Genomic DNA, 15,864 nt, shown 5'->3' on the forward strand with positions numbered 1-15,864 from the left:
CCCTTTTCTGTCAACACACCTTGTCTGCTTGTAAGTACTCTGTGATTGTGCGCTGCCAAACATGCTCCTCTGCTCGTAAACCCAGCAATGTCGTGACGTGACGGCGCACCGTCATGCCCGTCAAAAAAATAAAAATAAAAATTGGAAACCCATCCATCAATCCATTTTTTCTACCGATTGTCCCTTTTGGGTTCGTGGGGGGTGCCGGAGCCTATGTCAGCTGCATTCAGGCGGTAGCTGGGGCCCACCCTGGACACGTCGCCACCTCATTGCAGGGCCAACACAGATAGACAGAACCGGTACATTTCAAACAGAGTATAGTACCGTTTTTCATTCATTAGTACAGCGATACTATACTAGTACCGGTATACCGTACAACCCTAGTATGAAAGGATTTTTATACTAACCACAAAGGATAAATGGAGGCAACTGAACATCCTTTTTTTTTTGGAGATGTTTCGTAGTTGCATCCATTCAAACCTTGTGGATTACATGACCTGATAACTGACACACATTTGTACACTATTTGACTCCGTTTTTCAAGAGACTGTTGGCAACCCTAGTAAAGACCAAGGAAAAACATAGAAGATATTTGTGTTTTTTTTCCAAAATACTACTAATTCATGTCAAAAATGTGTGACGTTACATACACGGCTCACGGTCTTTCTGTGTGGAGTTTGCATGTTCTCCCCGTGACTGCGTGACTTTGTCACGACGTGGACTATCTTGCAGTTGGCTGCGTGGATGGTTTTCCCGGAATGCAATCGGACCAGACCAGTCATGGCTTGAAGGTATATACATGATTTAATTTTACTCAAAAAGAAACAAACAAAAGGCGAGCACAGGGCGGAGGCAAAAAACTTAGGACATGAAACATGAACTTAGACAGACTATGGACATGAAACCAAAAAAACACTTACTGTGACGTGAAACGATCAGCATAAACTATGGTACCAAGGGTAACTATGGCAAGAAGTGAGCACAAACAGAGTAACAGGGGTAAGGTCGCCAGGCCGCCTACCTGGTAACTACAGGCTTAAATAATAGTGACATGATTAACACAGGTACGCGAGTCCAAGCAAATCAGGTGCTTGAGTCCAAATTAATCAGGTAAAACCAATGAGTTGTCATGGAAACCAAACAATGGAGAGTAAACAAGAACTAAAAAGAGTCTTAAACCAACAGGACATAACTAAACAAAACGTGACCACAGAACATGACAGAATCCCCCCTCAAGGACAGATCCCAAATGTCCAAAAACACCAACAAAAACAAGATCAAGAGTCATGGGAGGGCGGGAGGGGGACATGACGGTGGGTCGCCAGACCAAGTGTCCCCGAATCCACCAAGGCAGAGTCAGGTGGCGGCGACGCATCGAACGCCGCTGCACCTGACGAGGTGGGCCGACGATGAGGTGGACGCACTTGGCGTGGCAGACGCACTTGGCGTGGCAGACGCCCAGGGAACGGCCACATCCGTGGCCGACGAGGAGGTGGGCGCGTCGTCGTCGTGGCAGGCGTGGATGCAGCAGACGACGTAGAGGCAGGCGTGGAAGCAGACGACGAGTCAGGCGTGGAAGCAGCAGCAGACGAGTTGGGCGTGGAAGCAGCAGCAGACGAATCAGGCGTTGGTGCAGCAGCAGACAAGTCTGGCGTGGGTGCAGCAGCAGACGAGTCTGGCGTGGGTGCAGCAGCAGACGAGTCCGGCTTGGCATGACGAAAAACTGGTGGTGGTGGCCGAGCTGGAGGCTGCGGCTTGGCATAACGAAAAACTGGTGGTGGTGGCCGGGCTGGAGGTTGCTGCCTGGCTGGGCGCAGCTGGGCCACCCCACCAGAACAGCTCCCGGCCCTAGCACCCCCTCAAGGAGCGGATACCAGACGCGCTCCCCGCGGTCTGGCACCGTTTTTAGGGGTGGGTGGATGGAGGTCAGGAGGGGGGGGGGGGCAGAATCCTCCCCTTTGAATTGTCCAAAAAGTCTCTCCAATTTCCCCACCTGGGTTTGTGTGGTGGAAAAAAAAGAACAATTTTGTGACGTGGGCGGGGCTTAAGTCTTGGGGGGCGGAACATGAAATTTGGATGACTGTGACTGACTTGCTCTAATGTCCAAAAACATGTTCTGATTACGTTCAATCATGGGATTAGAGTGTTTTGTTGGGGGTGGCTGACAAAAAAAAAAAGTTCAGAGGGAAAAAAAAATCCTGGTCCGTGACGTCATTCTCCGGCCGCGACATGACGTCATCAGGGCAAAGCCGGGCTGTCCGCTCCATGGCACTTAACACGTCCTGCGTGTCCGTTGCGAGAAAACGTTCTGCTGGCGACATTCTGTCACGACGTGGACTATCTTGCAGTTGGCTGCGTGAATGGTTTTCCCGGAATGCAATCGGATCAGACCAGTCAAGGCTTGAAGGTATAATACATGATTTAATTTTACTCAAAAAGGAACAAAAAAAGGCGCGCACAAGGCGGAGGCAAAAAACTTAGGACATGAAACATGAACGAACACTTAGACAGACTATGGACATACAAAACCAAAAAAACACTTACTGTGATATGAAACGATCAGCATAAACTATGGTATCAAGGGTAACTATGGCAAGAAGTGAGCACAAACAGAGTAACAGGGGTCATGTCGCCAGGCCAACTACCTGGCAACTACAGGCCTAAATAATAGTGACATGATTAACACAGGTGCGTGAGTCCAAATGAATCAGGTGAAACCAATGAGTTGTCATGGAAACCAAACAATGAAGCGTGAACAGGAATTAAAAATAGTCTTAAACCAACAGGACATAACTAAACAAAACGTGACCACAGAACATGACAGACTGACAATTCGAATAAAAATCGATTATTGATGCATCTTTAATTTATGTGTATTGATGCCGTTTCACATGTTTCGTTTCACTAAATAAGCTTTTATCACTTGCAACGTAAAAAAAAACAATTAATTTGGAATAAGAAACAGTTAATTCCCACATTTATTAAATCAATGGACATGTGTGCAAAACTGGACCAAAAGTGCCTGATAATAAATGAGCTGACTGGATCTCTCTGTGAGGTACCTCGCTGCAACTGTGTGCATTACTTTATTTACAATAAATACATCGATTATCGATTATTGACCTTAACTAATCGATTCTATAATTGTCTATGTCCGAATTGCAATACATCTAAAAATCGATTATTTCCCCCACCTCTAGTAATCTTAGGCAACAACAAACAATAAGTGGCCAAACAGATTAATGTAAAAACACAAAACATGCAAGAGTAAAATAATTTGTGTTTTGGTTAAGATATTGCTAAAGTTCAAATTAAATGCAATGATCTTTAGATCTTCACTCACCCACCAACAGAATGCCCCGTGTGAGTGATTGTACAACTATTAAATAATGACTGTCCCTAGCAGAAATAAAAAAAAACATTTGTCATTTCTTTATTTACACCTGAAGGAACATGTAAAAATTTAACAATATAACAATGATACTATTGATATAATAATTAACATTATTTTATAATAAAGGTAACAGTAAATTAACAGTAAATGAACAAGTAGATTAATAATTCATTTTTTACCACTTGTCCTTAATAATTTTGATAAAATAATAGAATGGAAAATTAAACGATATATTACTGCATATGTCAGCAGACTTAATTAGGAGCCTTTGTTTGTTTGCTTACTAATAAAAGACAAGTTGTCTTGTATGTTCACTATTTTATTTAAGGACAAACTTGCAACAAGAAACATGTGTAATGTACCGTAAGATTTTTTGTTAAAATAAAGCCAGTAATGCAATTTTTTGTAGTCTCCTCTATTTAGAAAAGTATTGAAAAGTACCAAAAAGTATCCAAATAATTTTGGTACAGCCACCGGTACTAAAATATTGGTATCGGGACAACACTAATATAAGGTTTTGCATGACTGCTTTTGGCCAAATTACAACTGACTTCCATTAACTTAATCGATCATCAAAGATAAAGAAACACATCCAAATGCAAGGTTGACAGAACCAGAAAGTGTTTCTAATTGGGCTGTCAAACAATTAAAATAGTCAGTGGCCAATGATAGAATTTTGTCCATAGTTAACTCATAATTAATTACAAATCATTTTTGTATCTTTAATAAGTGTACCTTACCAAAATGTACAAGTTGCCAAGTGGACCTGGGTGTGTGTAGAAAGAAAAGGTGCGGTCGTGATTTGCTTTATTATTGGGAGAGAAAAGCAAGCCCAAATAACCAACAGCACGATATAAAAACAAGCCTAAAGAACAACAAGCCGTGACTCACAAATTTTGCAAATGCCATCCATCCATCCATCCATCCATCCATCCATCCATCCATCCATTCGTCTTCTTCAGCTTATCCAAGGTTGGGTCGCAGGGGTGGCAGCTTAAGCAGAAAACCCAGACTTCCCTCTCCACAGCAACTTCTTCCAGCTCCTCCCGGGGATCCTGAAGCGTTCTCAGGCTAGCTGGGAGACATAGTCCCCTCAACATGTCATGGGTCTTCCCTGTGAACTTCTAACGGTTGGACGCCCCCAGGGAGGAGTGCTGGAGTCATCCTGACCAGATGCCAGAACCACTTCACCTGGCTCCTCTCGATGTGGAGGAGCAGCGGCTTTACTCTGAGCTCCTCCCAAATGAAAAAGCTTCTCACCCTATCTCTAAGGGAAAGACCAGCCACCCGACGAAGGAAACTAATTTCGGCTGCTTGTACTCATGATCTTGTCCTTTCCGTCATAACCCAAAGCTCATGACCATAGGTGAGGATAGGAACAATCGACCGGTAAATTGAGAACTTTGCCTTCCTGCTCAGGTCCTTCTTCACCATGACGGATCGATACAGGGTCCGCACCATTGCAGACACCGCGCCAATCCGCCTGTCAATCTCCTGATCCACACTTCCCTCACTCGTGAACAAGACTCCGAGGTACTTGAAGTCCTCCACTTGGGGCAGAGTTTTGTTCCCAATCCGGAGATGGAACTTTGCCCTTTTCTGTGCGAAAACCATGGACTTGGACTTGAAAGTGCTACATCTCATCCCAGTCACCTCACACTTGGTTGTGAACCAATCCAGTGCATTCAATTCACCAGTAGATGTCAGTGTTATCTTCGTTGCTATACCTTTCTAACTTTTGGGATTAGAAACGCCATTGTTAGAGCAGCACTGGAGGTGTTCACGATCAAACACACCACTTTTTGTATTTTTTGGGAAGTCTCTTGGGAAAACTAATGTATTTCTTGAAAATGTTAATGTGTTGTTGTGTTAGGCACATTAGGCACCAATTGGTCTGGGTTCATGGGGTCAAGTGGTAGAGAGAGATAGATAGATAGATAGATAGATAGATTGATAGAATTATACGGCACACAGACTGTGATGTGTGATAACAAGTCCACAATTGACACAATCATGAGAACATCACTGTTACTCACCTCACTGTGACACCACACCGGCGAAAACATGACTCATAGCTTTGACTGGCCTTGACTGCTGCAAATCAACACTGTAGATTTGACCGATGTCAAAATTACGGGGCTGACTTGTGCACTGTGTGTGTGTTTGATTGCGGGACCGTCCTCCCAAAACAGACAAAGATAGTAGATGGCAATAGGGTTCACTCCAGTCATTTTATTACCGCTATGGAACAAACGGGGCAAAGTGCTAAACCCGAAGCACAGATTGAACTCACTTGCTGCCTGTTTGGAGGCAAGAGACAAGGACGAAAAATAGCAAGTTATCAATACCTGCAAAATAATTAACTTCATCTCCTCAGATTTGCATGATTCACAGGAATGACCATTTGTGGCCTAAAAAAAACGAAACAATAAAATCGTTGATAGATCGAAAAATGTCAAACCGATCCACGGGCTAAATAAAAAATAAAAAACAATGAATTGTTATGAACATTACATTTCTAAGCCAGACAACTTATGTTGTGATAATAGTGATGAGTGAGCACCTGATTGTCTATTTTTATTATCATAATACAAGCACACTGAATGGAAAACACAAGCTCATTAAAAAAACATTCTCACAGCCAAGACTTCTTAGTTCGTCCCAGTCTAGCCAATTTGAACTTCACCTTGTCCGTGTTCTCTGGACTTCTCTTTGAGGTGCATTCAACAGTTGAGTCCGTTTCAAATGAGATAGCTGGAGCATGTGTAAGAACACCTCCAGTCTTCTCTGCCATGGCTGTTCGGGTCTGGAGAACCAGCTGACCTCTCAGAGAATGCCTGAGTTGTAGCAGGAATGGGTTTTCCTTTGAGTACATTTTCACTGGGTCTGTCTCCTGACTGCAGCAGGTGGAGCAAGCTGAGCAGAGAACACGGAAAATGTAGACCCAGCCCAGGTAGTGGAGCTCTGCAATGTTGAGCACAAAGCAGCCCAGGCTGATGCTAAACATAAAGTTTAGGAAAATAGTTTTCTCTGTGGCACGAGATACAAAACAGTCTGTGCGAGTCGGACAAGGGTAGGTTTCACAGCGGTAAAGGTGAGGCACCTCAAACCCAAATAATAAATATTGGCCGACCAGGAAGGTGATTTCCATGACAGATCGAAGTAATACATGAACTATATAAATGAGTAGAACCTGGTTAGATTGCTGAGTGGGGTCCTCTCCTAGCTCAGCTCGACCCTCTTCCAAATAACTTTGTTGTGCTCTTTCACTCTCATCCCAACCCTCCCGGTACTGAGGACAGTAAGAGGACACACCCACCCGTAACGCCTCCATACCATCCTTTGGTCCAGACCTCTGCCTTGAAGGCCTTTGCCTCAGCACATGTGCTTGTTGACCATTTACCTTCTCATCTTTGGCAATTTTATGCAAAACAAACACTATGTAGAAAATGGATGGGGTGGAAACCAGCACAATTTGGAAAACCCAGAATCTCAGATGTGAAACAGGTGCGAATGTGTCATAACAGACGTTGTTGCATCCAGGCTGCTGGGTATTGCAGGTGAACTTTGACTGTTCATCGTTGTAAACGGCATCTCCCACCAAGGCCACCAACAGGATGCGGAAAATCAGGAGCATGGTGAGCCAGATCTTGCCAATCACTGTCGAATGATTTTGGACCTCAGAAAGAAAACGGCCAAGAATGGACCAGTCACCCATGACTTGACCTTAGTAGACAAAAGAGAGTTCAGAGAGAGTTCAGTGTTGTTGGTACTTGTGTGGTAATGATAGCATTATAAGGGATCTTATATGTTCAAAAACAGAAGACACAAGACAATGTGTTTTTTTATGTTTTTGCAAATGTATTTTTTTTTAAACCAAGAAATTGCTCGTACATAAGTATTCACAGTCTTTGTTAAATACTTAGTTGATGCACCCTTGGCAATAATTACTGTATAGCCTCAAGTCTTTCATGATGCCACAAACTTGGCACATAGGTCTTTGGGCAGTTTCACAGATTACTTTTTGCAGCAGGGTTCGATTCAAAACGTCGGCGCACAGCCATTTTCACATCTCTCCAGAGATTAATCGAATTCAAGTCTGGCTCCGTCAGGGCCACTCAAGGACATCCAGAGTTGTCCTGAATCCACTTCTTTTCTATCTTGGCTGTGATCTTATTATTTTTGTACTGTTGAAAGATGGTTAGGGTTTATCCAGGATGTCTAGGATACTGACAAGGCTTCTAGGAACCTTTCTGGTGAGTTTTATTTTGCCAGGTTGAAAAAACTTGCGTCCACACACGTCGAATCAACAATAATTACGTCCAGATTAGAACAATGCCACACCACATACATGTGGTGCTGTAAATGAACACACTTACCACACAGACTTCCATCACACGCACATTGACATCAATACAGCCTAAATTACTGAAAAACTGAAGGACCGAATACAGCGGTACCTCGACTCACGAGTTTAATCGGTTTCGTAACGGAGCTCATTTCTCAAAATACTCCTGTTCCTCATTGAAATCAATTTATTCATGCAGGACCATCAAACAAAATTAAAATTTTAACATGTAACTTGCTTTTTATTAAGAAAAACTTCAAAAGGGAACTTCTAGATACTGATTATTGTATCAAGACCATTACAAAGGGATGTACTAAAAAACACTAGAGTGGAGAACAGAACAAATACTTCTTGCATTTCATGGTGTCACAGGTGTCAGTATTCGTAATAACTGTTGTCTCCCTGTGACACAGCAGACAACAACATACGCACACGTACACGGTGGGAATATTTAACTACAAATCAATGATTGAAGTGACAAACTTGACATCCAAAATACACCCTGTTTGTTGACAAGAAGATATGACAGCCATTGAAGCACATTCAATCTCTTTATTAAGCAAAGCCGACAAAGTGCGCTGCCAACTGCTAAAGCTAAAAAACACAGGTCCGTTGAAACCCTCGATGACATCACAGATCACTAGGCAACAGGCTCCGCCTGTTAAAAGCATATACTCCGCACACTGTGCTGTTATTTTGGACATCTCTCAAATGCATATGCCAGATGTTTAAAGTATTTTTTTTAAGCAACTTTGAAATTACTTTCCCTACTAAATAATTACACGTATTAAAGAGTAATTTTGTTAGTAATTCAATCACTTTTTTAGTAAAGTAACGAGTAACAATCATTGGTACTTTAACTTTAACTTTAACTATAATTAATTACTTTTTAAAAGTAATTTTCAGAGCACTGGTCAGTTTAGCCTTTTATCGATTCCTTCTGCTTCAGTAGCAGTGCTATGCTACTACTGTTTCGCCAAATTCTTGGTCATGTTTTTCGATTATCTATTCATTTAATTAATGAATCATCTGCTTCTTCTTCTCAACACTTTCCTTTACAGTTACTTTTTGTATTATACAAACAAAGTAATGTATTGCTAATTATTAGCCAATGCTATCGAGTGAGACACCGGATGTGTGTGGGCTTCACTGTGACATTTGTTACACCAACTAGCGGTGTGGAGGCTCCTAACCCAACATTTTGCTTGCAGCCTAAAGCTTAACAATTAGCCGAGATGTAGCTTATATCGCAAAAAAACTTGTGAGCTGGGGCACTCGTAAGCCGAGGTACCACTGTCGAGAAATACCTTTGACTCTGGGCGTCAGAGTTGCCACAGATCTGTGGTCCTAATTTTTTTCCAACTCCTTGAGGAATTCTGGTGTGGGTCGCCAACCACCACCACCACAGGGTATCGGTCGGGTTGCGAAGATATGACAGAAAACGATTTTTCAGCCACTAAAACTTGCTTGACTCCCCAGTTTTCCTCAAATCCCCTCACATCAGCACTATCCATCCAAACGTATTTTATTTTTGTAAATAATCAGTAACTTAGAATTTAATGGCAGCAACACATGGCAAAAAAGTTGGCACAGGGGCATTTTTACCACTGTGTTACATGGCCTTTCCTTTTAACAACACTCAGTAAACGTTTGGGAACTGAGGAGACCAATTTTTGAAGCTTTTCAGGTGGAATTATTTCCCATTCTTGCTTGATGTACAGCTTAAGTTGTTCGACAGTCCAGGGTCTCCATTGTCTTATTTTACGCTTCATAATGCGCCACACATTTTCAATGGGAGACAGGTCTGGACTACAGGCAGGCCAGTCTAGTACCCGCACTCTTTTACTACAAAGCCACGCTGTTGTAACATGTGCAGAATGTGGCTTGGCATTGTCTTGCTGAAATAAGCAGGGGCGTCCATGAAAAAGACCTTGCTTGGATGGCAACATATGTTGCTCTAAAACTGTACTTTTCAGTATTAATGGTGCCTTCACAGGCACTAATACACCCCCATACCATCACAGATGCTGGCTTTTAAACTTTGCGCCTATAACAATCCGGATGGTTCTTTTCCTCTTTGGTCCGGCGGACACGACGTCCACAGTTTCCAAACACAATTTGAAATGTGGACTCGTCAGACCACAGAACACTTTGCAGTCCATCTTAGATGAGCTCGGGCCCAGCAAAGCCGGCGGCGTTCCTGGGTGTTGTTGATAAATGGCTTTGGCTTTGCATAGTTGGGCGGGACACTTCACCCTTTGCCCCCGGTGCTACTCACACCGGTGAATTGATTGATGAATGATAGGTGGTGGTCGGAGGGGCCGTTGCCGCAAATTGCAGCCACGCTTCCGTCAGTCTACCCCAGGGCAGTTGTGGCTATGAAAGTAGCTTACCACCACCAGGTGTGAATGATTGATGGGTTCTACATGTAAAGCGACTTTGGGTACTTAGAAAAGCGCTATATAAATCCCAGTTATTATTATTATTATTATAGTAGAGTTTTAACTTGCACTTACAGATGTAGCGACCCACTGCAGCTACTGACAGTGGTTTTCTGAAGTGTTCCTGAGCCCATGTGGTGATATATTTTACACACTGATGTCGCTTTTTAATGCAGTACCACCTGAGGGATCGAAGGTCACGGGCATTGCCGCTTATGTGCAGGGATTTCTCTGAACCTTTTGATGATATTACGGACCGTAGATGGTGAAATCCCTAAATTATTTGCAGTAGCTCATTGCGAAATGTTGTTCTTAAACTGTTGGACAATTTGCTCCCACATTTGTTTAAAAAGTGGTGACCCTCGCCCCATCCTTGTTTGTGAATGACTGCTGCTTTTATACCCAATCATGGCACCCACTTGTTCCCAATTAGCCTGTTCACCTGTGGGATGTTCCAAATAAGTGTTTGATGAGCATTCCTCAACTTTTTCAGTCTTTTTTGCCACCTGTGCCAGCTTTTTTGAAACATGAGCTAATATTTGCAAAAAATAACAAGGTTTACCAGTTTGAACGTTAAATATCTTGTCTTTGCAGTATAGTCAATTGAATATAGGTTGAAAAGAATTTGCAAATCATTGTATTCTGTTTCTATTTACGATTGACACAACATGCCAACTTCACTGGTTTTGTGTTTTGTAAAAAGGACAATATTTGAGAGATGTGTGTACAGATTACTTTTCAGCAGTGTTTGGAAAATTACTGTTAAAAAACATTAAATCATATTTACTCGTTACTTCTCCCATAAAGTAACAGAACTACTAACTGACTTACTCTTTAATTAATGTAATTAATAACTAAGAAAAGTAATTAATGCGTTAAAAAAAAAATCTAATATCTGGCATATGCAGTTGAGAACAGAGAGTGTGTGGGTGCCTTTAAAAGGCGTTGCCTGTTGCTAAGTGACGTGTGACGTCAGGGAGAACTTGCTCAGAGCAGCATTTTAGTTCAGCTTAGTCTATAACTATACACATTACTACGTGTGTGTATGTATACCGGTATATATATATATATATATATATATATATATATATATATATATATATATATATATATATATATGTATATATATATATATATATATACAGCAGCAGTTTGCTGGCAGTGGCGGGAAATCTGTTGAATCTTTTTGATCTTCTCCACAAACTGGGTATCACAGAGTTACAAGCTTGTCACTTAAAACATTGATTTGTTGTTCATTATCCCTACAGTGTATTATAAGGACTGCTTGAGTGAGTGAGTGAGTGAGTGAGTGAGTGTGTGTGTGTGTGTGTGTGTGTGTGTGTGTGTGTGTGTGTGTGTGTGTGTGTGTGTGTGTGTGTGTGTGTGTGTGTGTGTGTGTGTGTGTGTGTGTGTGTGTGTGTGTGTGTGTGTGCTGGCAATGCTTGCTTATTGGGGACGTCGCTCTGTTTACAAAGTCACTTTAGGGGACCTTTGACATTATGGGGACAAAAAAACAAGTCCCCTAAAGGGAAACCTTTTTAAATAATAGTCAGATCCATTCTGAAGATGCCTAAGTGATTTTTAATTTTTTTTCTCTCCATAAAACATGTTTACTGGTTAGTTTGAGTGTGAGACATTTGCACAGCAGCCCCCTCATAGGGCTGTAGCTGGTACTGCGAACGCTGTTCTGCTCATATCCCTTCCGTGATTACTTATAATTTACACCTGGTCCCCAAAACGAAGGAGGTTTGCGGGCAGTGCTGGAGGTCCGTCTGCAGTGCAGGTCATGTCGGCTGACGGAACACGAAAATAATCTGTTTAAACCAAAAGGTAAGCACATCTTTCTTATAAATAGAGGTTATTGGCTATCATTTGTAAAATAACAATGTGTTTATAACCAAGTTAAGCCAAAAAATTAGCAGCAAACCTTTTCCAACGGGTGCATTTAATTAAGAACATAGAAAGCTAATTTAGTGCTAATTGGTTGTCTATAAGGACATCTAAGAAGTTATATGTATAGTTATGATGGACATTGGAGATTAAGGATATATTAAAAACCTCACATTGATTTTGTTTTACACATTTTAGATGAAAGACATATGTACAGTAGACCACATGGACTTGGACATAAACGGCATAACACTTGATGTCACTGGAACAGAGGAATACTGCTCAAGTCAGGAAACAATTGACACCGTAGTTGTTTGTGCTCCCCTCAAAAAACATGGAAAAAGAGTTTACAACAAAAGACATTATTGCTTGTATTGCAGTAAGCCTTATGCCAAGCTGGCAAGACATCTAGAAAGTGCTCACAAAACCAGATTGGAAGTAGCCACAGCTCTTAGCTTTCCAACAAGTTCCATGGAGAGAAGGAAACAGCTAGAGAATATTCGTAATAAAGGGAACTATGCTCACAATGCTGCTATTATGGAGTCAGGAAAGGGTGAACTTGTGCCATTAAAAACGACCACCTAAAGAAGCTAAAGGAAATGATTTTCTGCACTGTGCACATTGCCAAGGACTGTTTACCAGAAAGGTACTGTGGAGACACATGCAAAGTTGTTGCCTCAAACCTTCAACAGTCACCCGAAAACCAGGAAAGAACCAAGTCCAGTCCATGTGCACATATACTGGGCCTGTGCCTTCAAGTGTATCCAAACAACTGTGGGGAGTAATAAGTGCCATGATTCCTGATCCAATCACAGAAATAATAAAAGATGACCATGTCATCACAGATGTTGGGCAGCACCTGTTGAACAAAAGTGGTATGTCAGCAAAAAATCAACAATGTGTCAGAGGGAAGATGCGGGAATTAGGAAGACTGATTCATAATGCCAGGAGAGTAACTACTTTGAAAAAAATGGAGGATTTTGTGAATCCTAAGAACTACTTGGAGATGGTCAAAGCTGTCAAATGTACTTGTGGCTATGATAGTGACACTAACAAATTCTGCATTCCATCACTAGCAACTAAACTTGGAAATTCCCTGGTTAAAGTCAGCAGACTTTTGAAAGCACAAGGTTTGATAAACAACAATGAAGAGTTGGTAAGGAATGCCACTCAGTTTCAAGATGTCCATCGTGAGAAGTGGAACGAATTGATCTCTGCAACAGCCCTGAGGAACATCGCCGAAGAAAAGTGGATTGTACCACAACGTATGCCCTTCACTGAGGATGTTCAAAACATGCATCAGTTTCTCAGTCAAATGCATGATGAGTGTAGCAGTGTGCTATCTGAAAATTATTCCACAAAGGACTGGTAAGACCTGACAAAAGTATGTTTGACACAGATCATCCTTTTTAACAGACGAAGAGAAGGAGAGGTAGCAGCCATGCCCTTGTTGGCTTTTTTGTCAAGAGACACAACTGATCCTCATGAAGATGTTGACAGAGCTCTCTCTGAAGTGGAAAAAAACTGTGCAGACATTTTTCAAGGATTGTCATCAGGGGAAAACGAGGAAGACCTGTTCCTATTCTCTTGACTCCAAAAATGGTGTGTGCATTAGAACTTCTCGTTAAGTACAGGGAAACTTGTGGGGTTCTCAAAGACAACAGTTACCTGTTTGCAAGACCCACAGCGATGATGCATTTCCGTGGTTCTGACTGCATACGAGACTATGCAAAAGCATGTCATGCAAAGCGTCCTGTGTCACTTACATCCACGAAACTACGAAAACATGCTTCCACCCTTTCAACTGTGCTAAACATGACAGACACAGAGATGGACCAGTTGGCCAACTTTCTTGGCCATGATATTAGAATCCATCGCGAGTTCTATAGACTCCCTGAAAAGACACTGCAACTGGCAAAAATCAGCAAAGTTTTGATGGCACTCGAGCAAGGTCGATTATCAGAGTTCCATGGCAGAACTTAGATGAAGTCACAATTGGTCCAAATGGTATGTTGTCATCTTTGTTGTTTCCTTTGTCTATAATTTTTTTTAAATAATGCACTTTGTGAAAGTCAAAGTGTAGTATTTCCCATAGTTGTAGTGGGTATTGGGATTATCTCAGGGAGAGCATGTCCCAAATTCCAAGCTGCTGTTTTGAGGCATGTTAAAAAAAAATAATGCACTTGTGACTTCAATAATAAATATAACAGTGCCATGTTGGCATTTTTTTTCATAACTTGAGTTGATTTATTTTGGAAAACCTTGTTACATTGTTTAATGCATCCAGCGGGGCATTACAACAAAATTAGGCATAATAATGTGTTAATTCCACGACTGTATATATCGGTATTGGTTGATATCGGAATCGGTAATTAAGAGTTGGACAATATCGGAATATCGGATATCGGCAAAAAAGCCATTATCGGACATCTCTACTCTTGACTCATTTTGCTTCAGTATAGTGCAGACGAGCAGTCTTATGTTTGATCTGCTTTGCCAAGTTGGCCACACGCTTTGTCATGTGTTTTATGAAATGTTTTTCTTTAAATCATTGAATGTAATCAACTTCTTCTCAACACTGCCCTTCACACTCACTTACTTCTTTACCATAGTTATGTCGATCTCTAGCTGGAAGTTAATGCTAGCGAGATAGACACTGGATGTTTTGGTTGGATCTTACGGGGTTCACCGTGGCACTTGCTATGCTACCTAGTGGTAGGGAGGCTTGTAACCTGATTTTTTGATAACAAACCTAAAGCATAACAATTTGCCGAGAGACAGCTTGTACCCCGAAACACGTGTGAGCTGGGGAACTCGTAAGCCAGCTTTAGTACGATTTGGTTTAATGCAACTATTTTTACCAAAAAAAAGTCTGAGAGCTGTAAGCCGATACTGGCCCTCTATTTACTTGGTTATAGCTTATTACCAACATTATACCAACATTGCAGTATCTTCCACCCCTATCCAGACATACTTACTGTGTTTTGTTCACCTCAAATTTCCAATTGGTGGAAATCGCCCAAATTATTATGGTATGTTGCTGCATAATTTTACCAAACAAATACAGAATGTATATTTTTAGTGTACAATGAAATGTACACTATACTTATCAAATTAAGTGGTGGGAAATACATGTATAATAAAAGTTGAACTTACCTCATATAATCCTGATCTTTGCAGAAGAAGTTATTGCAGCATAGCTTTGAAATGCAGTCTGTTTTGTGCTTTTTGAAAAAATCTTCAAGTTTGGATGCAATGAATCCTGTTGAGCCTGCTAAGGGAGAATAGGCTGACCACACATAATGAACCAGTGCGTCTGAAACTGGCATTGTTGTGCAGTGTGTCTACAAAGGCAGGCAATGTACAGTGCAAAACACAATGTGGGGTGGGGTGTAGGGGTTTCTTTTTTGAAAAGCGTTGAAACAAAAAGTGTATGGAATGAACTGGAAAGACACAATGCCAGATTATGAAAAAGCTTGCTGTTTGGCAGGCTCAAAAAGTTTATTAATATGTAAATTATTCTCAAAAAGTTTATAAAGAACTATTATATATTTGTCTGTGTGTGTGTTTGAGGACTGTACATCTACCACCTGTGGACACCCAACTGCAGCTCTGACAAACAATACATCTGCTGAACATCAACATACAGAGAATGTCATAGTAGGGATTTTAGAATCCTGATTTATAAGGCTTACCAATTCCCAATTTGGACTGTTGTCACTTTATGTAGAAAAGAACACAGTATTAAACACACACTCACACACTGTTGCTGCACACATTCACTTTTAGTT

General features: G+C 41.4%; 1 protein-coding gene across 1 annotated transcript; it reads right to left on the reverse strand.

Moving 5' to 3' along the window:
- Nucleotides 1-5,948: 5,948 nt before the first annotated feature.
- Nucleotides 5,949-15,330, reverse strand: LOC133572882 (gap junction delta-2 protein). Its single transcript, XM_061925948.1, has 2 exons — nt 15,230-15,330; nt 5,949-7,120 (listed from the first exon to the last, which is right to left on the reverse strand). Exon 2 carries the CDS (start codon nt 7,110-7,112, stop codon nt 6,030-6,032), a length of 1,083 nt encoding a protein of 360 aa, XP_061781932.1. The 5' UTR covers nt 7,113-7,120; nt 15,230-15,330; the 3' UTR covers nt 5,949-6,029.
- Between the last annotated feature and the right edge of the window lie 534 nt (nt 15,331-15,864).

This window comes from Nerophis lumbriciformis, linkage group LG30 (genome assembly GCF_033978685.3).
Source record: "Nerophis lumbriciformis linkage group LG30, RoL_Nlum_v2.1, whole genome shotgun sequence".
Classification (NCBI taxonomy): domain Eukaryota; kingdom Metazoa; phylum Chordata; class Actinopteri; order Syngnathiformes; family Syngnathidae; genus Nerophis; species Nerophis lumbriciformis.

Excerpts from the sequence above, each read along its gene's own strand:
- LOC133572882 (XM_061925948.1), bottom strand. The coding sequence starts at position 7,112 with ATGGGTGACTGGTCCATTCTTGGCCGTTTTCTTTCTGAGGTCCAAAAT.